The sequence below is a fragment of the Myodes glareolus genome, chromosome 7, assembly GCF_982192425.1.
Source record: "Myodes glareolus chromosome 7, mMyoGla1.1, whole genome shotgun sequence".
Classification (NCBI taxonomy): domain Eukaryota; kingdom Metazoa; phylum Chordata; class Mammalia; order Rodentia; family Cricetidae; genus Myodes; species Myodes glareolus.
The window spans coordinates 77,309,545-77,330,767 of record NC_142032.1 but is presented as its reverse complement, the minus strand read 5'-3'; the positions used below and the strand labels follow the sequence as shown (position 1 = coordinate 77,330,767).

At 50.2% G+C, this 21,223-nt stretch overlaps 1 protein-coding gene across 5 annotated transcripts; it reads right to left on the bottom strand.

Annotated features, from left to right (window-relative positions):
• Window positions 1–244: 244 nt before the first annotated feature.
• Taok2 (TAO kinase 2) lies at window positions 245–19,556 on the bottom strand. Of its 5 annotated transcripts, none has more exons than XM_048454931.3 (19): window positions 18,805–19,550; window positions 15,551–15,717; window positions 15,287–15,358; window positions 15,088–15,189; window positions 14,450–14,495; window positions 14,243–14,339; window positions 14,016–14,129; window positions 13,815–13,906; window positions 10,830–10,923; window positions 10,662–10,743; window positions 9,851–10,018; window positions 9,447–9,731; window positions 9,113–9,271; window positions 6,789–7,154; window positions 6,494–6,697; window positions 5,938–6,177; window positions 2,693–2,905; window positions 1,557–1,739; window positions 245–1,474 (listed from the first exon to the last, which is right to left on the bottom strand). In XM_048454931.3, the coding sequence occupies exons 2-19, from the start codon at window positions 15,680–15,682 to the stop codon at window positions 956–958; spliced, it is 3,168 nt and encodes a 1,055-aa protein (XP_048310888.1). In that variant the 5' UTR covers window positions 15,683–15,717; window positions 18,805–19,550; the 3' UTR covers window positions 245–955. The 5 variants fall into 5 exon arrangements, with proteins under 5 accessions (XP_048310888.1, XP_048310889.1, XP_085549233.1 ...); XM_048454932.3 differs by having other exon boundaries at window positions 9,447–9,713; XM_085693107.2 differs by lacking the exons at window positions 245–1,474; window positions 1,557–1,739; window positions 2,693–2,905 and adding an exon at window positions 3,004–4,079 and having other exon boundaries at window positions 18,805–19,551.
• Window positions 19,557–21,223: the final 1,667 nt, after the last annotated feature.

Here is a 21,223-nt window from a genome sequence, read left to right as displayed (position 1 = left end):
CTAGTAAGACACAGACATGGGGCTGCTGGGGAGTTTCTGTACCAAGGTTTTCTGAGAAGCTTTGAACCCAAAGCAAAGCAGAAATGAAGGGATCAACAAGCTGATGATCTCCCAACCATATGTGCAGTCATTAAAGTCATTAGAATTTTTAATCACACAACCCAGTTAAGTACAAGTAACACTATCACTTGCTACTCATCAGTCCTTCACACACACCTTAGACAGAAAGGGAGAAGTCCCAGGGTCTGTTAGAATAACCAACAGTTTATTAAAAGCTTGCCCTAGGGCTCTGTGCCAGCCCCATAGCTGAGAGGGGCTCCCCTGACTGTTCCCAGGCTTGGCAGCAGCCCTTTCCAAGGTCCTTCCCTTGTACCCCGCCCCAGCCCTGACCCCAATTTAAAAAAAAAAAAAAAAAAAAAGACAAGACGGCACAGGACATCAGACAGCAACAGGAGAATGGTGAAACCCAGGCATCCTGACTTTAAGACCCCCAATCCTTCTGGAGGAAGGCCTCTTCCCATTCTCCTTGCCTTGGGCACCAGACCTGCCCTGCCATATCCAGGTCTGGGGACCCTGTTGTCCCCAGTTCATGGCCCCATCACAAGGGTTGTATAGTTCTCTGAATATAATATATCTAGACCCACCCTTCCCCTCCCCCAGGGGACCAGATGAATATTTGACACTCACAGTTCCCACCTTTTGTAGGTGGTGATGGAGAGAGACCCTGGCACCATGGTGGGGAGACAGGGCTCCTGGTCAGCCTTGGGGCACCAATGCCCAAGCTGGCCTGGGGTCACTGGCCAGCCCCAAGAAGCTCATGAGATGTGGAGGTCTGATGGGGAGCTGGAGCCAACATCCTGTCCCCACCCCCACTGGGTAGGCTTCAAGCCAGCCTGTAGGATCAGGCGTCACCCACTCCCACCTTGCCCTGTTCCTCAGCTCACCACCCTGCACTTCAGGAATAGAAGTGGGAGGAGCCATTGAGGATGTGGGAAGCAACACTGGTGCTTCGGCTCAGCGGCCCTGGTACTGCAGCAGGTGGGCCCACATTCTCACTGCTGCTGCCCCCTGATGCCGCCCGCCTCAGGGGTTGAGGGCTGTTTCTTAGCAGTAGCAGAGCCCCTCCACGGGGTGTTCCACTCTGTGTTGGGGGCCCTAGCCAATTTGGAGGCCCTGGAGGAGCCAGCAGAGCTGGCTGACGCCAAGCTGGTGGAGGCATGCCTGGTGGAGGTGGGCCGTGACTCCAATGGGCCCCTGAACGGGGAACTGGACGGGAGGGCCAGGCAGGGGCTGGGGGTGGAGCAGGATAGCCTTGGGCAGCAGCTTCAGCTGGAATGCCCCCCAGTGCCATGCTGGAGAAGCCCAGCCTCATGCTCTCGGCATCAAAGGCCTCGATCTCACGGGCCTGCCGCTCAAGCAAACTTCGGATTCGCTCAGAACGCCCTGTTTGCAGGGCCAGCAGCTCTTCTTCCACCTGGGACGCCCAAAACAGGGGTGAGAAGACTGGAATGGAGAACCCGCTCTCCCTTTCCCATGTTGGGGGGCAAGCCCCTTACCCGTTGCTCTAGCAGTGCCCGCCTCAGTGCTACTCTCTGCTCCAGCTCCCTCAGCTCCCGTTCATGCTGACTCTCTGTGCGGATCTTGATCTTGCTCTGGTAAGCATTGAGGAGCTCCAGCTCTTGTTGGAGCTGCTGCCGCAGGGCCTGAAACTCTGCCTCTTGGGTCTCATCAAGCCGGAGCTGGAGGACAGGGAGGGGAGGGTTTAGGGACCTCCTCCTCTGTTCCCCACTATACTCCCCTGCCCCAGTAGGTCTGAGCCCTAAGGTAGCAAGGCGCGGCAGTCTCAACCTCTACCAGAATGGAAGATGGTCATACACTGTGGACAGCAATTACACTTGCAGGAATCTATCCCCCAGGTATACTTGCACATGTGCTCCAAGTGTTCACGGAAGCGTTGTGATAGCAAAATGCTGGAAACAACCTAAATGTCCACCAGTAAGGGATGAGTTAAATAAATTATGGTATAGCCATTCCATGGAAAATTCTATACTGTATAAAAATGAGATATGTGTTATGTATAGTGACATGGAATGATGTCCAAGAAATACTGGGTGGAAGGGAAGTCAGAAAACTAAAGTCTGATTCCTTTGTGTTGAAAATTTTTATGTAATTTTCCAGATATGCACTGGAAACTATGCAAGTTAATCACTGCAAAATTACCTCTGAGAGGTAGGACTGGGTGAGAGTGGGGCCTCTAGCTCTTTGGAGTCAATGTGCATTCGAAGCAGCCCACTCCAGTGCTGTGTACAGTTTTCCTAAGAGCAACCTTCCAGATTCCGGAAGTCTGAGTAAAAGGCCTGAGAACCACACTCACAGTAATCTGCTCCCCTGCTCCCTGTTCACACAAAGTAAACTCTGGTCCAGAAAAAAAATATTACAGCCATTATTTTCCTTGATGTTTCTTGGCAGAGCAGGCAGGATGACTTTGTTAAGACATTAGGAAAACGGAGGAGAAAAAAATAAGACCACTGCAAAGAATATGAAATAAAACCACTATGAAGAATGCCAATAGTAAGAGCACACGAGTCTCCTAAGTCCAAAAAGTTCTGTTCACACCTCCCACCTTCCTTTGCCACAACGTTTAAAGCAAAGGCCAACCTCCATAGTCTCCCTCCCAGATCCCAGGCCTCACCGCCTGTGAGCTGAGCATCTCTGAAATGGACTGGTCATACTGCTCGGCCAGGATCGCCAGCTTGCGGGTCTGTTCCTCCTTGAGCCGCTTAAGGAGGCTCTTGTGCTGAGCTTTGGGTGTGGACTCCAGCAAGTGTGCCCGAAGAGCCTTGTATTGCCGTGTCTGGATCTTACACGTTTCCTGGAACTGCTTCTTGATCTGCAGCTCCTTCGACTGTGCAGTGAACGGATCAAAGGGAAATGGGGCAGGGAGAAGGAGGAAGAAGAGGAACACGAGGGGAAAGGAGAAAGAGGAAGGAGACAGAAGCAGAGACAGGGAGAGGGAGAGAAACAGAAAACATGTTAGACAGAGGGGGCGGGGGGAGCTGTACACAGACAGACATGGAGAGATGGAACTGTTGAGATGAAGAAAGTCTCCATGGGCAAGAGAGGCGGAGAAACGGGAGGTTCTGAGAGTACATCAGAGTTGCATGGACGTCACAAGAAGGAATGTAAGATCTTAGACAGGGAACTCAGAGTCTAAGAGGGCTGGGGACACAAAGAAGCTCAGCTCATGCAAAGAGGGAGGGAGAAAATCACCCTGAGACAGAAGCATGTGACCAAATGTTTAAGGAATGTAAAGACTGAGAGACCGAGGTACACACAACACTGACGAAAGGGCAACATGACTAAGGGCAGGCAGAGGAAGGCCCGGGTGCAGCACCTCAGGGAAGGCAGGAAGAAGTTGGGTTAGAGGTCACCCCATATCAGGCCACAAAAAGGAAAGGGCAGCAGAGGGTGGCCAGAAAAGGTCTGAGAAGTTCCACTGAGAGCAGCTGCCACCCTACCCTGACCAGATCCACTCATGATTAGCCCAGCCCAACATACTTAGCCCCCACTCCAAGTCCACAGTAATCCCAGGCCTCTAGTTTGCACATTCTACCTAGTCCCACCTCACCACCCTCGACTGTAGAGGGTCTGCTGCCCCAGCCCCCAACCCTGTGACTAATGCCTGATCCAGCTGATAGACGCAGTTCCAAATCATGTTCACAGTAAAGGAAGGGGCAAAGTGATCAAAAGACTTTAACCTTAGGTACTCTCTGCAAAGGTACCACAGCGGAAACTGGGGTCAGAAGGTCTGTGGAAGCTCCACAGGGGTTCACCGCCCAGAGCTGGTTGTGGTCATGGTGCAATGAAGCTATGAAGGCAGAGGATGAGGCTGAGGAGTGAGAGGAGTGAAGACAACGGAGATGGGGTGAAGAGTCATGGAGCTGAGGGCCAAGGGTCCAGATTTGGGGCAAACCAGGGAGGCTAGGCGGCAGGACAAAGCAGACAGAGGCAGCCTGGGCCAAAGGTATAGTTCCGCTCAGATATTTTATTTGTGTTTTTCGTTTTTTCTTTTTTTCTCTCTTTTTTTTTTTTTTTTTTGTGGAGGGGGAAGGGGACAGGTTGGAAGGGAGACAGAAAAACAAAATCAAAGAGGGGAAAAAACCCCATGACTTCCCTCCCTGCCACCCCTGGCCCCAGGCCTGAGCCGATGAGGGTGAGGATGAGCACACACACAGCAGGGGAACAACAATAACTTAGGGGATTGGGGGAAAACACAGAGTGTCATTTCTGGACTCCACAGTAGAGGAGGCTGCCTGTCTAGAGATCTCTGGGGCTGGGACCGAACCTGGGGAAATATACTGAGGAAGAAAGGTCAGAGGGGAGGAGAGGCCAGGGGATTGGAGAAACTTCACTGAGTTGCAGGAGATAAAGTGCTCAATGCCCTAAGTTTGGGTAGAGGGTTGGAACTGGTTACCTCCAGGGAGGCAGGGCCCTGCGGGTCTGAGATCTCCGTCCAGCCACAGTCCCGGGTGGTAGCTGTCGGGAAGCAGAGAGCCCAAGACGGCGCTGGCTGCGCGGTAGCAACCGAGGGATTCGACTGGGCCTTTCACCCTTAAGTAGGCCCCAGCTGGCTAGTGTGTGAAGAGCCCAGGGGGGCAAGCAAGAGGCTAATCTGTGGCTAGCCCGTGCTAGGCGCCAGTTCCAGCCCTTGCACAGAGCCCAAACTCTTGCCAATAGAGCGAGCGGGTGTTGAGTAGTGCGAGGATTTCCCTGACGGGGCCAAGGGACAGGTAGTCGGCTTCGGAAACCATCCTTGTTGGTCTTAGGGTATAGCGCAAACAGTCCCCGGTCTCCCACGGCCCCACAGCCCTGAAGGGCCCGAAAGGCCATGGGCGACAGGCGTAGCAGAACCCGCAACCAGAGTCGAGAGATGCCTCGACGAATCTGGGGGCCTTGCTGCCGTACCCATTTGCCCCCAGCTGCCACAGCTGCCAGAGGTAAAGCCAGGCTAGGCCAAGCTAGAAGCCAGGCAGCCCCAAGGCCCAGAGGCACACCCATAAGGCCTCGGCGCCAGCTCAGGCTAAGGACAGCCCCCAGCGCAGTGCCCTGAGCCAGGAGAAGGAACAGACTGGGGGGCAGGTGTAGGGCTGTACAAAGGAACAGGTAGGAGGCCCCCAGGCCTACTAGTCCTACCTCAAGGGCCAGCAGTGCTGCCTGCAAGCCACCCCCACCCTGGGCTGCCAGCAGTGGGAGTAGCAGCAGAAGGAGTAGGGGCAGGAGGCCAGAGGAGGACCCCACTGCAAAGGAGAGGCCAGCCAGGAGGCCATGAGATAGGAGTCCAGGGAGCTGGCTAACAGGGGACTGTCTCAGATGTGATGGGGGTGGTTCTGGAGGGATATCTGGGGAAGGACAACCATCTCCAGGATCCCTGGGGGTTCCAATAGGAGCCCCTCCCTCCTCTTCCTCCTCCTCCTCCTCTGGGACTGGAGTCAGAACAGGACCCTGGACCCAGCCAAGCTTGAACTCCACATCCACAAGGTTCCCACCCTCCTTCCCCCACAAACTCCATGCCCCATCCTCTTCCTGGCCAATAATACTTCTCTCTTGGGATGCCGTTGATGGGACTCTAATCTCCTTCATCTCCTCAGATATATCCCAATCTTCCTCATCAACCAGACTCCTATGTTTTTGTGGGCTGGAACTAAAGGTTCCCATTTCTTCCCCCAGAATCCTCTGCTCCTCTGGCTCCAAAGTGGTCCCTTCCTTTCCCAGAATCCTTCTCTCTGGCACTGCTTCCTCCTCCTCTCCCAGCATCCTTTGGTCCAGGATTGCCTCCTGGCCAGATGAGCAGGGTTGCTCTTCACTAGGGGTGCCTGTGCTGAGTGGTCCCAGAGCCCCAGTAGCAGGGAGGCCCATGGGTAGCTGGCCTGCACGTACTTTGAGGCTCTTGGGTTGCTGGCGAACCTGGGCCGCGTGCTTCTGCCGCAACTCTTGCTCCCGTCGCTTGTTGTACTCCAGCTGGTTGCCTAGCTCTGTCTGATGCTGGAGGCGGGTTAGTTCAGCACGTGTACGCTGGACAGCTTGGAGCTGCCGAAGCTCCAGCTCTCGGGTAGCCTCGTGTTGCCGCAACAGCAGAGCACACTCCAAGTCTTTCTGTGTCTGTTTCTTGTTCAGGTCCTAAGTCAGAAGAGAGGCAGGACCCACAGCCCAGTCAGGGAGCCTTCTTGGTATTGAAGAATTAAGAGCACAAGATTCCTTAGCCGAGAGTCGGGGAGGTGAGGAGTATAAGTTCTTGATTGGCCTAGGAAAGGGACACCTAAGGACATCTTAGCAAGGTCCGGTGGGGATGGAAAGCCAGAAGAATGCTGAAAAAAGCCAAACCCAAACACTAGGAAAGCAGAGAAGAAAGAAGACATTAGCAAGGCAGATGAGAGAAGAAAGGTGCTAGGATCCTGGACTGTGAGGAGAAGAAGGGCAGGTGGGCCAGGTCTACCTCTCGAAGCAGGTCCTGGTCTAGGCTGTGTCTAGCCAGTAGCATCTTGCGCTTGTATTGGCGACACTGCAGTTCAAAGTACTGGCGTTGTCTCCGCAGCAGCCCCGCCTCCTCTTCTGCCTGGCACTGTTGCAACTGCTCCTTCTGCCTCAACAGCCACTCAGCCTTCTCTCGTTTGGGTGTGCTAGGGTTCTCCTGGAGTTCCTGGGAAGGGCATTGGGGGAATGGGTCAAGGTCTGCCATTGTCTTACCTACCTGATGGCCCTTGGCTCACCCAAGGCAGATCTAGTCAAACCTCCTTTAACTGCTCCTTCCGAAGCTTATAGGTTCTCTTCTGTGCCTCCAGCAGGGCAGCCAGCTCCTTCTTCTGCTGCCCCAGGATGTGCTGCTGGAACTTCCGCTCCTCGGCCTGGGCAGTTCGGGCTTCTTTTTCACCAATGGCCTGGTGCCTCCGGGCCAACTTCTCAGCTTCAGTCCCAAAGCCAGCCCGTTGTGCCTCAAGCTCCCGCTGCAGCCGCCCACTGTGCTCTTCCCGTTCACCCCTCAGACGAGACTCCAGGGCCAGCAGCTGCTTCTGGTGCTGACGCCGCATCCGCTTATAGCCACTTAGTTGCTCCCGCAGGGCTGAGTCCTGCTCATGCTCCTGGATCTGACGACTGACCTAGAGTAGGAGAAAGAATAAACAGTGGGACTCAGTCCTAGCCCCATTTCACTTACACAGATATGGTGAAGAACAAGGTTTCATTATTATTAAATATCTCTCCTACACTTAAACTCTCTGAATCTATTTCCTCAACTGAATAATTATCTGCCTCATGGGTTGATGTAGTAGACCGAGAAGATAAAACGTGGTAAGTGTAGGTCCTGGTGCAAAGGTAGGTACAGCTTAGATAAGTGCAAAAGAATGAATCAGATACATCTGGGCTCAGGTCCCAGCTCTGTCCATTATTATAATTTAATCTCAAGTAAGCTAACATCTCCAACCACCAAACCTCATCTGTGACACAGGCCAACAATTATACTGAACAGACAAGCGCAATACACACAGAAAAATGAACCAGTGAGAGCTGGCCAGCATCCTCCCTTCAGCAAACACTACTGAGGGTCTACCATGTTCCAGGTACTAAGCCAGGATCTGAGTCCTGATATGTTAGATCAAGATCTCTGGCTCCAACCTCTGGTCTCACCTTAACTGTGCTATCAGTGGCTCTGAAGCTAGTCTAGGTTGCCAAGGCCCAGGAAAACCAGTCTTTTCTGCACAGTATCACAAGGCAGCAGCAGCTCTAGAGTGGTCCTAGCAACCCACCGTCCCTCCTGGCCAGGCACAAGCAAAAGCTTGAAAAACACATTAGACTTGCCCAGTGGCCTCTAAGGGAATTGCTGGTGCTCAAATGCAGCCAAAAGTGGAATGCCACTTAAAGTTTTATCAAGAGCACAAACAGAAAACTATGTTTTATGAGAAGTCTGAACTTACTGGGCATGGTAACACGTGACTATAAACCCCAGGACTTGGGAATCTAATGCAGAAGAATCACAAGTTCAAGGCTGAGCTACTAGTAGAACCCATCTTGATAAGCAAACACTTTTTCCCCTATGAATTGAGAAAAGTGAGATTCTAGAAGACTAAGATCCTATTTACACAAATAGAACCCCACCCAAAGGTGCCTGGGCAAGTATCCTGGGCAAACAGCCTCCTGAAGTCATGGCAGCATCAATTCTTTTTTTTTTTAATATTTATTTATTTATTATGTATACAATATTCTGTCTGTGTGTGCCTGCAGGCCAGAAAGAAGAGGGCACCAGACTCCATTACAGATGGCTGTGAGCCACCATGTGGTTGCTGGGAATTGAACTCAGGACCTCTGGAAAAGCAGGCAATGCTCTTAACCTCTGAGCCATCTCTCCAGCCCCAGCAGCATCAATTCTTAAACGGGATTCAACCCTTTCCCGCCCATGAAAAGCTGGAAAGATTAAACATAAGCATGTGCGTGGGCCTGAAAACAAGTCATTGACATGAGGCAGATCTCTGAACCCCGCCCCTGCACTCTGAAGCACTGAATCCAGCAAACTTGCACATTGTCACCAGGAGCACCACGGCAGGGGACACATGCCTGTGCAGGCATGTAAAGCACCTGAGCAGCCAGAGGAGCCCAGGAAGGTCTCCACAGCTGTTATTTCAACAAGGCCTGAAAACAGCAACAGTTTGCTAGGCTAAGAATACCCAGAATAGGTAATGTGACTAAACAGTCTGCTGGTAAAGGAGCAGGCAAAGACAGCAGCAAAGTGAGTAGAGAATCTTGATGTAAATCATGTGTCACAAGAAGAAAGTCATTTCTGGACTTCGTTCTGATGTATCCAGGTAACAGAGAAAAAAAGACTTTAAAGAAGTTGAGTGAGGCCAGGCAGTGGTGGCACGCGCCTTTAATCCCAGCACTCAGGAGGCAGAGGCAAGAGATCTCTGAGTTTGAGGCCAGCCTGGTCTACAGAGCTAGTGCCAGGACAGGCTCCAAAGCTACACAGAGAAACCCTGTCTTGAAAAACCAAAAGGAAAAACAAAACAAAACAAACAAACAAACAAACAAAAAAACAAAAAAACTGAGTGAGGTTGGCCACACTTACCAGGGAGGCAGTACGGATGGTGGCAAAGTGGTCCCGGTTACGGCAATAAGCCCGGCGGCGAGCAGAAGAGGTGGTGGAGGTGGGAGGGGCTGCAGGTGGTTGGAGTGGACCTGGGGTCATCTCTGGCTGGTAGGGATCATCATATAGGTTATCTGAGCCCTAGAAAAAGAGAAGGAAGAAGGGATGCCCAAAGTTCAGGTGCCAGTGAACCCCAGAGAGTTACCTAAGAAGACTCATCCAGGCTGAACTGAGAATAGGGACCTAGGCAGCTCCTCAGCAAAACAGCTCAGACGTGGCCTCTTGCCTCCCAAGCTGCTCAGGGTGAACTGCATACCGGTAGCCTGTGGATGATGGAGCTGTGCGAAGTGACTGTATGCTCCCCCTCCTGCATCATGGCCATCTCTCGGGCTTCAGGGCCTTCCTCTTCCTCTTCTTCCTCCTCCTCCTCCTCCTCTTCTTCCTCCTCCTCATTGTCTGAGGCATCTGCTAGGCTGTTGACTGAGCTGCTTTGGCTGGAGGCGCTGATGGACATGCTGGGCACCGAGTGGCTACTTTCTAGACTTGTTAGTGTCCCGGCTCGGTGCATGTAGGGTTCTGCTTCCTGCGAACAGGGTGTGAGCTGTTGGGCAGTGAAAGGGAAGGACAAGAATATGGAGTAGCACGAGGAAAGAAGATGAAGACAGGTTGGGAAGAAGGGCCAAGCCCAGTATGGGGAGTTGTCAGGACAAGCTAGGTCACCTCCTCTTCCTCTGGGGCCTCAGCACCAGGGCCATTGGGTGCCTCTTGGAATAGTATCTTCTTCATCTTTCGATACTGCAGATTATCCAATTCCCGAACAGCATCCTTGGTCCTCTGGATTAGGTCCATGATGACTGTGGGTGGGCGCTCCCGGAGAACAAAGCGGTGCTAGGGAAACAGAACACCTGAGATCTGCTGTCAGTTCTCCCCATCCTTCTTGATCCCAGGCCTCTCAGTATCTCCTTGGCCTGAGGCCATGCCCACTGCAGCTGGATGCTCACCTTTGTCTTATCCCTGTTTCTCACAGTAACTGTATTACTACCCGACAGCTCATTTCTCCAGGCATCCCTGATAGGTAAGGTATTCAGGAGACCCCAATCCAGTTTTGCTTACCAAAGGCTAAATGCTTTTGGAGGTATCACATAACCTCTTCAGGCCCTCAAAAGTTACCCTTTAAAAAGCCAGGACGTCAATCTAGGAATCTGTTAGTCCCAACTAGGGCTTCTTAGAGGACACTTTGGGTCTGTGAAGGGAATGAGGTTTCTCCAGTTTGGAAAACTTAAAAACATCTCAGGGAAACCATACATTTATCCATGATCTTTGACTAAGAAAAATGTAAAAACAAATTACTACTTAAATTAAGATAGTATGGCAGATAAAATCTAGCAAAACATAGGGCCTTGAGGCATCAGGGCCTGAGGCAAAATTTATAAAGGAAGATTCCTGGATAAAGAATTGGGACTCACTGACCCACGTTTTCAGGGGCTCTACCAGCTACTGTTCCAGAACACTTAGTCCAGGGAGTGCTCACCTTCAGAAGAACCTCTGAGGTTGGTCTGTCTTGAGGGATTTTCTGAAGACAGGAGTCAACAAAATTCCGGAAGTACTCAGACCTGACATCCCAGGAAGGATGAGACAGAAGGCATGAGCCAAGCAGCTAAACCCCAGAACCCCTTGGCCCAAGAAGCCCAGTCCTCACCAGTGTCCTGACTGGAGAGCAGGGGACTCGTTCTGTGCAATGTGGTATAAGGCACTCATTGCATTCATGTTAAACAGTGGTGGCTTCCGCTCCGCTATAGAAAGGACAAAGAAAGAAGATGAGAAGAGGTAGATGATCAGAAACTACAAGGGAACTCAAAAATCCCATCTCCCTGGCTTCCTTTCTGCTTGACTTTGAGCAATTCCCGATCCTGCTGAGTCTTAATTTGCTCTCAGTAAAATGTAATGCCCATCCTATCTGCTGCATGTGGGCAGAGAAAGGATTAGAGAAAACAGCAAAAAGGCATAAAGAAATGCACTCAAGTTATCATAGAACAAAACCTACCAGTGTGGGAAAGAAAAAAAACCAGAGACATGTTCTGTGTTCAAGAAACTTCCAGTCTAAAATTAACTAAACCAGCAACACTAGAAAGAGCTGGAAATGTATCTTAGTGGTAGAACACTTGCTTAGCACGTGCCAGGCTCTAGATTTGATTCCCAGAACCATCCAAAAAACAAAAACAAAAACAAAACAAAAAACAAAACAACAACAACAACAACAAAAACCCAGTAACACCAAGTTAACATTGCTAATTGGGTAGGAGGGGAAACAGGTAAATGGCTAAGAGACTAAGGAGAAGTGTTTAGAAAAGGGAATACTGGCAGTAGCTGTAAGAGTGCTGACCAGGAATTCCTTGTAGCCCAGAGAAATGTTTTTATTTTGTTTTGTTTTTTGAGACAGCGTTTCTCTGTATGTCTCTGACTATCTTAGAACTAGCTCTGTAGCTGGGTAGTGGTGGCACACTCCTTTAATCCCAGCACTTGGGAGGCAGAGGCAGGTGGATCTCTGTGAGTTCAAGGCCAGCTGGGTCTACAAGAGCTAGTTCCAGGACAGGCTCCAAAGCTATAGAGAAACCCTGTCTCAAAAAAGAAAAACAAGCTCTGTAGACCAGGTTGGGCTTGAACTCATTAGCTGCCTCTGTCTCCCAAGTGCTTGGATTAAAGGCATGAGCCGCCACCACCTGTTTGGTTAGTTGTTTTTGACCTAAATAGTGAATTCAAAAACTTACTTGCCAACAATAATTACAAGAATATAAATTTGCAGTCTTTCTTTAAGAATCAGATATGGGGGCTGGAGAGATGGTTCAGTAGTTAAGAGCTGTTCTTTCAAAGGACCCAGGTTCAGTTCCCAACATTCGTATGGCAGCTCACAACTGTCTATAATTCCAGTTCTAGGAGATGACACCTTCACATTAATGCACATAAAATAAAGTTAAATAAATTATGAAAAAAAAGAATCAGATATGGTAAAATGGAGTCTCTATTCCTATATAACAATGAGTGGGAACTAAGCAATAGTGGTCCTCTATAGGAATGGTGGCCTCCAGCTTATCCTGCCTTCCCCCAACACTGATCCAGACACTGAATACTGGCTGCCTTTTCTCCTTCCTGTCTGTCTTTCCTTCCTCCTTCCTGTCTTCCTCTTTTCTCTCTCTCCATTTCTTCCTTCCTTTCTTTTTAATAATTTATTTTTATGTGCATTGGTGTTTTGCCTACATGTATGTCTATGTGAAGATGCCAGATGTTCTGGAGCTGGAGTTACGGATAGTTTTGAGCAGCAATGTGGTTGCTGGGAATTGAACCCAGGTCCTCTGGAAGAGCAGCCAGTGCTCTTAACTGCTGAGCCATCTCTCCAGCCCTACTGGCTGCCATTTCTAATGAGGCTTTCAATAGTGGAGAACCTGTGTATCTACATCTCTACAAAATCTACTAATATGGTAGACAGCTCGTCTCTATGACCTATTTCATACATTTCACCACCTGTCTGGCCATGGCCTCAGTGGGCACAAGCACAACTAACACTCTGATGGCAGGCACAAGCTCCTAACATGCTCCACATGGCAGAGCCCATGCAGGAAAGAGGAAGCAGAGGCTCTAGCCTGGTATAAGATGGCTTAGAGGCCACAGGAAGCCACTGATGGCTCTGTGAAGGGAGTGAAATGACTGCAGCGAGCTTCTCTGAGTGTGAGGCCAGCGTGTGTGTGTGTGTGTGTGTGTGTGTGTGTGTGTGTGTTATGGGAGGTGAGTGTAGAGGGTGGACAACTGTAGAGGAAAGATCTCTGCAGAAAGCAATCAGTAAGAACTACTCTTTCTTGGACTGATGTTATGCTGGAAGTCTTACAAGCTTTACATTAGACAACTGCTTCGGTAGTGCAAAGAGATGTGCAAAGAGAGCACCAACATGGCTCCGAGGCCTGAGGAACTCACTGGGCTTAACTTTTGGGACCTGTCAACTTACTCCTCTGCATTACACATCTACTTCCAAAAGCTAGTCTCAGTTCCTCAGGTCTGCTCACCCTCTAAGCTTCTACAGCGCTGCTTTCCGTCTGGAATGCTCTACCCTGCATCTTTCTAGCAGTTCTTTGTCTTGCAGGTTTGTTTAAACATTTCTATTATACACAGGGCTTCCTTAGCCCCTAAACTAGGTCAAGTTTTGGCTCTGTACCACTCCTGGAGCTTCTACACTCTTATCCCATTGACAGAAAACATGCCTAGTCTTCCCTACTTGAATGCAGTTTTAACGAAGGCAGGAATTTTACCACTGTGCCCCCAGAACCCAGCACACTGGGCACTTAAAACAGATTTAGAACCCAGGGAGTGGACAAGAGGCAAGAACTGCTAAAAAACTTTTAGGTATAAGAATTGGCAGGGAGCCGGGTATGGTGGTACATACCTTTAATCCCAGAACTCAGGAGGCAGGTGGATCTCTGAGTTTGAGGTCAGTTTGGTTTACAGAGCAAGTTCCAGGATAGCCAGAGCTACACAATGAAACTGTTTCTTAAAAATCAAGGTGGTGTTTGACAACTGCTTGTATCAGAGAAGCTCCAGGGTAGTCAAAATGGACAGGCACTGGGTCCATGGGGTGGGACAGGGAGAGGAGTAGACAGGAGTGGAGAATAATCTGAGGCGAAGAGGACATCCTTACCCAGCTCAATACAGGTTATCCCCAACGACCAGACATCCACTTTGCCATCATACTGCCCCTCATCCATGGCTAGGATCACCTCTGGAGCCATCCTGGGAGGACAGTAGGAAAGAAAGGCTACCCACTGAACCCAGATCGTACATGTCTTATTTCCAACATCTTTGGACTCTTCTCACCTACCACCCCTCCTCTCCCACTCACCAGTATGGAGTGCCCACAAAGGAGTTGGCAGGTGCCATGATAGATGCGGAGCCAAAGTCTCCCAATTTTACTAAGCCTGGTTCAGACAGCAAGATGTTTCCAGCCTTCACATCCCTGACAGAGGCAAAAGGAAGATGAAAATGCATCTCAGAAAAGATGTGGAGAGGCTTTAGTAAAATGAGTTCTGGTACAAAACCACCCCACTCCTAGCCCTGACACCGTCATACCTATGGATCATGTTGTGCGAGTGTAGATATGCCAGGCCCTGAAGCGCCCCATGGGTCACGGCTGCAATCTCTACCTCCTGCAGGGGCTTCTTGTGTACTGCAGAAGGAAGTGAAGTAACAAACTGAGGAGGCCACAGGGTGGAGTGGGCTACTTTCTCCTACAGCTTTCCCGCTTATCTTCTTCACCCCACTTTCTGGTTCACTTACCTTCTAGAAGGTCAGAAGCTGAGCCCAGGCAATACTCCATCACCAGCTAAGGAAGGGTCAAGTGTTAGAGATCAGCAGGTTCTGGCCACCCCTGGCCCAGCTCCCTTGAGCAGAAACTCAAAACAGAGCTTTCTTGTTTATCTTCCACTCAGGCAATGCCAAAAGGGTAATGACAGAGAGGAAGGGAAGCTAGAGAAAACAGAGGTGGTAGGAGAGTCTCTGGATTCAAGGCCTCCCCGAGAACGATTCCAAGACACCTACCATTGCTCCCATCCAGATCCCTTTAAAGTCCCCTTCAATCACCTCCTCCTAAAGAACACATGTCCCTTGCAGCTCGTCAACTGTCTATGCCTCTCTGGATCAGCCTCTCATCCTGTGCCTATACAAATACTTATATTTTTGTTTTTCTTTTTGATACAGGATCTCACAGTGTAGCCGTGGCTGGCCCAGAACTCACTATGTAGACCAGGCTGGTCTTGAACTCAGAGAGCTACCTGTGCTTGTAGCCTCAGTGCTGGGATTAGGTGTGAGCCACTATGCCTGGCTCATGTTTTTTCTGAGAACTTCCCACTTGTGAGGCTAGACCAGGAAAAGATGGACCTGAGTAAAAGTGTTGTAGCAGTTGTAGGTTGGCTCACCCAAGCTGTGTGCTCCCTCAGGTAACAGCCCCGGTACTGAATGGTATTGGGATGTCGTAGCTTCTGTAAGAACCGCACCTCCTTGATAATGTCCTGCCATTTCTAGGAGGACAAGAGAAGAGGGGGGTTACCTAGCCTGCATGTTGAGACTAGGGGGTCCTCTGCTTTCCACAACCTGATCTCAATGAACCCAACTAACCTCATTTGACTGCTTCCCACTATAGGACATCTTCTTGATGGCCACCACCTCACTGTTCCGGACATCCCGGGCCTAGAGGACCAGATTGGAGAATGGGAAAGATACTTTAGGCATGGTGTGGAGGAGGAGGAGGACCTGCTGAGTCAGCAGGAGACGGTGGGTAGGGCTATTGTGGTGGAGTGGCACAGAAAGCCTGAATAGTGACCCACAGGTTAAAAAGACTCCACCCTTGCTGGCTTTACCCTCTTTTAAGACCCAACTCACAAAGTACACAGCTCCAAAGCTGCCATGGCCAATTTCCCGGAGGTCAGAGAAAAGCTTCTCAGGATCATCCTTGAAGAAGAGTTCAGCTACATCAGGGTCCTTCAGGCTCCCGGCCCGGCCCCCAGCTGGCATGATGGCCCCTGGGGGCCCTGAGATTGGGACCTTGCCTGGGAAAAGCAGATAGTACTGTTAGAGCAAGGACAGGGCTCTGAGGGAGATGAGGAGCCTCCCTCAAGTTTCTGCCTTCTCTGCCCCTCATCTGCTAATGAGGGAGGTACTGTTGAGAAAGGGCAGGGGGCTATTAGGAGCAACACCAAAGCTTATAAATTAAAAAAAATTTTAAAAAGGTGGGGGAGGGGGCGCTGGGTTCCTGCAATACTCACGTTGCTAGGAAGATAATTCTGGGAAGCTAAGCATCCTCATAACCCCCTCAGTTTTCAACCATTTCCCAGTTCCCTATACACAACCGTTCCCCTCAGACATCAAAGTCTCTGCCTCCCAATCAGAGCTTCATAAGCCAACATGTCCTGCCCCACAAGTTCTCACAGCCCAGTGATTTCCAGGCACCTTCCTGTCCCCCTTGGTGCTGAGGCTATCTCCTCCTTCAAGCTCTCACACACTGGATGAGAACAGGAAACAGTCAGGCCGGATGTGGTGATATCCGTCCATTGTTACAAGTGGGTACTAGCCTAAAGGGACCAGGAGACTCATTTGCAAAAAAACATAGGGACACTGTGGCAAGGAGGACATCTAGAATGGAAACAGTAGGGACTGGCACTGACTGAGGACTTCTGTGTTCTGGGTTGTCTTACTTATTCAATCACTGTATCAGCAGCACACATGAGCATGGGAGGTTGTGGGTCACAAAGAACATTTACTGAGCACAGACATCGAAGCATCTCACATGCATCACCTCTCACTGGGCTCCTACAAACTTACAGATCAACACTATTGTCACCTTTATCCTTTATAGATAAGTAAACAGGCTCAGAAAGGTAAAATGATCTGCCCAAAGCTGGTTTGTCACCACCAGGCATCCAGGACAACCATATAAAACCAGCAAAGCATGACCAGGATCACCATTTTCTAGAGTAACTGAGGCTTTCCCAAGGTCACAGAATAAGACCTTTTCCTCTCTGCTCAGGACAGCATTGTTAGGAGGGCAACCAAGCACAGCCTCTCCATTAGAGCAAAGTCTCCCAGGTCATTCCAGCCCTTAGGGGGTGGGGTGCTCCAAGCCAAATTCAGAGAGTAAGCTGCTGCAGGGCACCAGAACCAGAACACTGAGGTACTCCAAGACAGGCTTTTTTTAAGAACTAATGGGGGATTTAGACATAAAGAGCCCTCAGCAGAGTTGGACTCCCAAGGCAGAGTTCTAGCTACTTAAAAGTACCTAACAATTTCAGCATATAATTATATTCCGCGGTGCATTGTTTCCTGTCCACGCTGTTAATTTTGTCTCCTCAGCTCAACTGGAAGCTGGAGGGTAGGGAGGGAGCCTGAGTCTTTGGTGGGCCCCCAGGGTGTGAAGGGCTCAGAATAGCCTAAGATTGATTGATTGACTGCCCCCAGCAGCCTTTAGTCTGCTTAAGGCAGGCCCCCTTCTTCTGGAGTAATAGTGGTAACCACCCCTCACCACATACCCACACAAAAGGCAGGTGCTCACAACTTGCCTCATGACTTCTTAACCAGTAACAAGCCCAAGACTGCCAAACCAGAACCTCAGGCCACATGAAAGAGTGCTAGCCATTGGAAAAACATCATACAGGCCCCCTTCCTTACAATAACATCTGAGCAATTACCATGGCCTGCGCTAAATCACAATCACCTTCTAAAACCCATGTTGCAAAAGAGTCCCTAAATGATCCTGCAGTGCATCCCATCTGCAACATACAGCATCAGAGCTTCAGGTAAGTTCCTTCTACTTCTCTTTGGTTAAGTGGATTACAGAGCACAACTCCATGAGATCCCACACTCAGAACACGGTGTAGACCCTAAACAAATGCTTTTCCTTCCCTGATTCTAGGGTTGCCACAAGGCTTAATCCTGGGGCTGTGGGGAGGAGAGGGGCTCATTCTAACTTAATAGCTAAGAAAAGTCATTAGAGCTATCATTTGTCATAAGAGAAAGCTATCTCTGGAACCCAGGCCAAAGTCTGGGATCAGGGTAAAAATGAAGGTCACATTAGAAAAAAAGACCCATGGGGCAGAACACAAGCAGGGTTTCCTCTCAGGAAAAGCTCTTGAGTATAACCTTTCTGGAAAGGAAGATCATTATACCCCCATTTTAAACCTCACCCTGATACTGCCTCCTGTGGAGCCCTAATCAAGCCCAGGCTCCAAAGAAAAGGGATGGCAAGAAATGGGTCCAAGCAGGGACAAGACTTGGGTTAAAGTCTTGATTCTGCCATTGGGTGACCTTGAACAACCTCTCTGGGCATCAATATTCTCAACTGTAAAATGGGAAGACAATAATAAAAGAGTTCTCATGGGTTGAATGGATCTGAGTGTGGCATGAGAAAAATGTATTCTAAAGTACTTTGTAAAGGGTAGGTCACTTGGCAAATGTGTGAGGTTATTTACACCGCCACAGCAAGGGACAGGTGGGTAAATGCAGCTGGAGGAAAATATTAGCAAGTACACACACACACACACACACACACACACACACACACACACACGGGCAAAAAAACTCCAACTAGACCAAGCCAGAAAAGAATATAAAGCAGGCTTGCACCTCCAGTCAAAGCAGCAGAGGTTAAGGCAGGACTGCCTGCCTCCAGTTTAAAGCCAGATTCACCAGCCAGGGCTACAGAAAGGCTGTCTCAACCATAAATAAATAAATAAATAAACAAACAAACAAACAAACAAATGGATAAGCCCACCAACATGGGAATCAACACCAAAGAGCAGTCTAGAGAGAAAGGAGTATAATAAAATCATGTAGAAGAGGTGGTTATGATGGCAAAATTAACGAGGGAGAAGACTTGAAAGGTGGAAATCCATTGGATTAGCTAAGCATCCTAGGGCGTGACCCTTGGAGACTTGACAGGCCCTGTCACCCGAGGTCCCCCTTCAACCAGACACAATGAAGGGAAGAGGAAGGGAGAAAGGTGGCAGCAGAAGGCAAGGCTGGCCAGAAACTGACCATGGGCCCAGCAGGGCTTCCCCATCCTGGGGAGAGGGCCTACCCAGCCCCGGCTTCTTAGAAAGGACCTGGCCACAGAGACTCATGCCCATGCACCCATGTCTCACCTGGTAGGGGTCACTATGGTGCCCCAGCGCCTCCGCTTCCGCCTGAGGTACTCCAGTTGCTCTGACAAGCAGGGAGAGGGGCAAGGAGACCTTCCCCCTTGCCACCTCTTCCTCAGCTTTCGCCCTTCCTGACGGGCGGGCCTGGGAAGCCTCCCCTGGAGGGGAGGGGGTGACAACCTGATCTGACCTCGCGGTCCAGTCCTCCCCCAACTCGAGGGCGACAGTTGCTGAATCCCGGATTTCCGATTGTGGGGTCTGAGCCCCGTATATTTGCAAGGACCAAAAATGAATCCGATATTTGGACGTCTGGAGAATGAGCCCCGGATACTGGTGCACGCAAGGTCCTGAATCCCAGGTATTTTAAATTGTATAAAACAGAGACCCAGGTTTGTAAAGGTTGGGACTCGAGTCCCAGATATCTGATATATGAGGGCTTGATACCTGGGTATTTAAGAAAGGAGGGGCCGAGTCCCAAAATTTGGGACCCAGGGGCCTGAGCCCCAGGTCTTCGGCCACCGACACGGGGCCCACCCCGAGGACGCCCAGCTGCACGGCTCCTCTCAAGCTGGGGTCCGAGAGTGACAGCCCCCACTCCAGCCCTGGCCTCCTCCCTTTCCCGTCCTCTCTCTCCGGAACAGCTGAAAGAATGTAGCTGAGGCGCTGCTGATCGTCCCTGCGTCCTCACTCCCTTTCCTCTTCGTCTCAGCTTCCCACCGCACCACAGCCCTGCTCTCGTCCCGGCCTCCCTCTCCCTCTTCCTCCCAATTCCAAGATGGAGACCGGGCGGGAGCGCGCAGGCGCGGCAGGGACGCCAGGCCAAAGGGGGTGGGACCCCAAAGGAAATAACCCCGCCCCTCGCCTCCAGCTGCCGGGGCCAAGACGAGAAGCTGCCCTGGAGCCCAAGTGCGCGCGCGCCCCGCCACGCGGATGCTGGGTGGGAAGAGAGGAGAAAGGCTGGGCTTGCTTGGGGAGGAGCCCGAGCGCGCAGTCCGAGGACTGCCGGTGGAAAGAGCTGTGGCGCATGCGCCCGCCCAGCTTTCGCGCTGCGACTGAGCTTGTTGCTAGGGCAAACTCCGAGGGGGCGCGCAAGGAAGGAAAGCTGTGGTTTGCGCCTGCGTGCAGGATAAAGGCTGAGAGGAGTAAAGCAAGGGTGCTAGCAGCTGCGCGAAAAAGGCGCGAAAACGGGCCATTATGATGTAACTAAGTATCAAAACTAGACCTGAGCTCTCAAGTGCGAGGTTGATTTGCCAAAGTTGGGGAAACTCAACAGGTCAAATCCCTACAGGAAAACTGAGGTTCAGTAGGGTTGCATAACTTGCCAAAAGTCATGATGCATTTATGTCAAAGTATTTCTACTATCTGAAAGCCCCTACCTAAACAGAATCAACAATTTGAGTTCATGGAAGAAAACAAGTGACCAAATGACCACAACTGGGGGCTATGGTATGTCTAAAAGATATAGTGAAGCCAATGCTTACAATTCCAGCACTCGGCAGGCTGAGTCTGAAGCAGAATACAAGTTCAGCAGCATGTAACCTAATGGAGTGACAGTTTGAAAATCCAAAAAAAAAAAAAAAAACAAAAAAAAAAACAAAAAACCAAAAAACCAAGCTGGGCGTGGTAGTACATGACTTTAACCCTAGTGCTTAGGAGGCAGAGGCAGACAGAACTCTGTGAGTTCGAGGCCAGTTTGGTCTACACAGTGAGTTCCAAGACAGCCAGAGCTGCTTGGAACACAGAGAAACACTGTCTCGGAAACAAACAAACAAAAACCCACAAATGTTTTCCAAAACAAATTCACAAACATGGGCAAAGTAGTAAGTGACCCATGCCCTATGCCAACCTATATTCCAAACTAAGGATAACAAGGATGCTAGTCATCTGTACCCTGAAGAGGGTTACATCTGAAGATTTTGAGATCCAGGTCAGCATGGACTACACAGTGTGAGCTCATCTCAAAAAAGAAAAAAATAATTCAAGGAGCAGGCATTTCATCCCAGCACTTGGGAAGCAGAGGCAGGCAGATCTCTGAGTTTGAGGCCAGCCTGGTCTACAGAGTGAGTTCTAGGTAAGCCAGGGCTATATAGTGAGATCCTGTCTCAAATAACAAATAAAACGAAACAAGGCTAGGGATATCATTCAGCGACAGAGTGCTCGCCTAGCGTTTCTGAGGCCCTGTGTTCAATTCACAGCACCACAAAGGGGACGGGATCAAAACGGCTAAGCAGGTGCTTGCCGTGAAAATCTGGCAACCTGAGTTCCATCCCCTGAACCCACGAAAAGGCTGAAGAAGAGAATACAGTCATCGATCTGTGGTCTCCACGTACATGCCATGGCATGTACATACATCATGCCTATGTGCACACACAATAAAAGGAAATCCTTTAAGTAAACAAGCAAAAGTATCCCCCAAAAGGCT

What these genes read in the sequence shown, in the direction of transcription:
- Taok2 (XM_048454926.3), bottom strand. Translation starts at nt 15,682, where the DNA reads ATGCCAGCTGGGGGCCGGGCCGGGAGCCTGAAGGACCCTGATGTAGCT. An exon ending in CCTCAGAGGTTCTTCTGAAG is followed by an intron (nt 10,019 to 10,661) that starts GTGAGCACTCCC and finishes CTGTTTCCCTAG; the next exon opens with CACCGCTTTGTTCTCCGGGA. An exon ending in AGGCCCCAGAGGAAGAGGAG is followed by an intron (nt 9,732 to 9,850) that starts GTGACCTAGCTT and finishes ACTGCCCAACAG; the next exon opens with CTCACACCCTGTTCGCAGGA.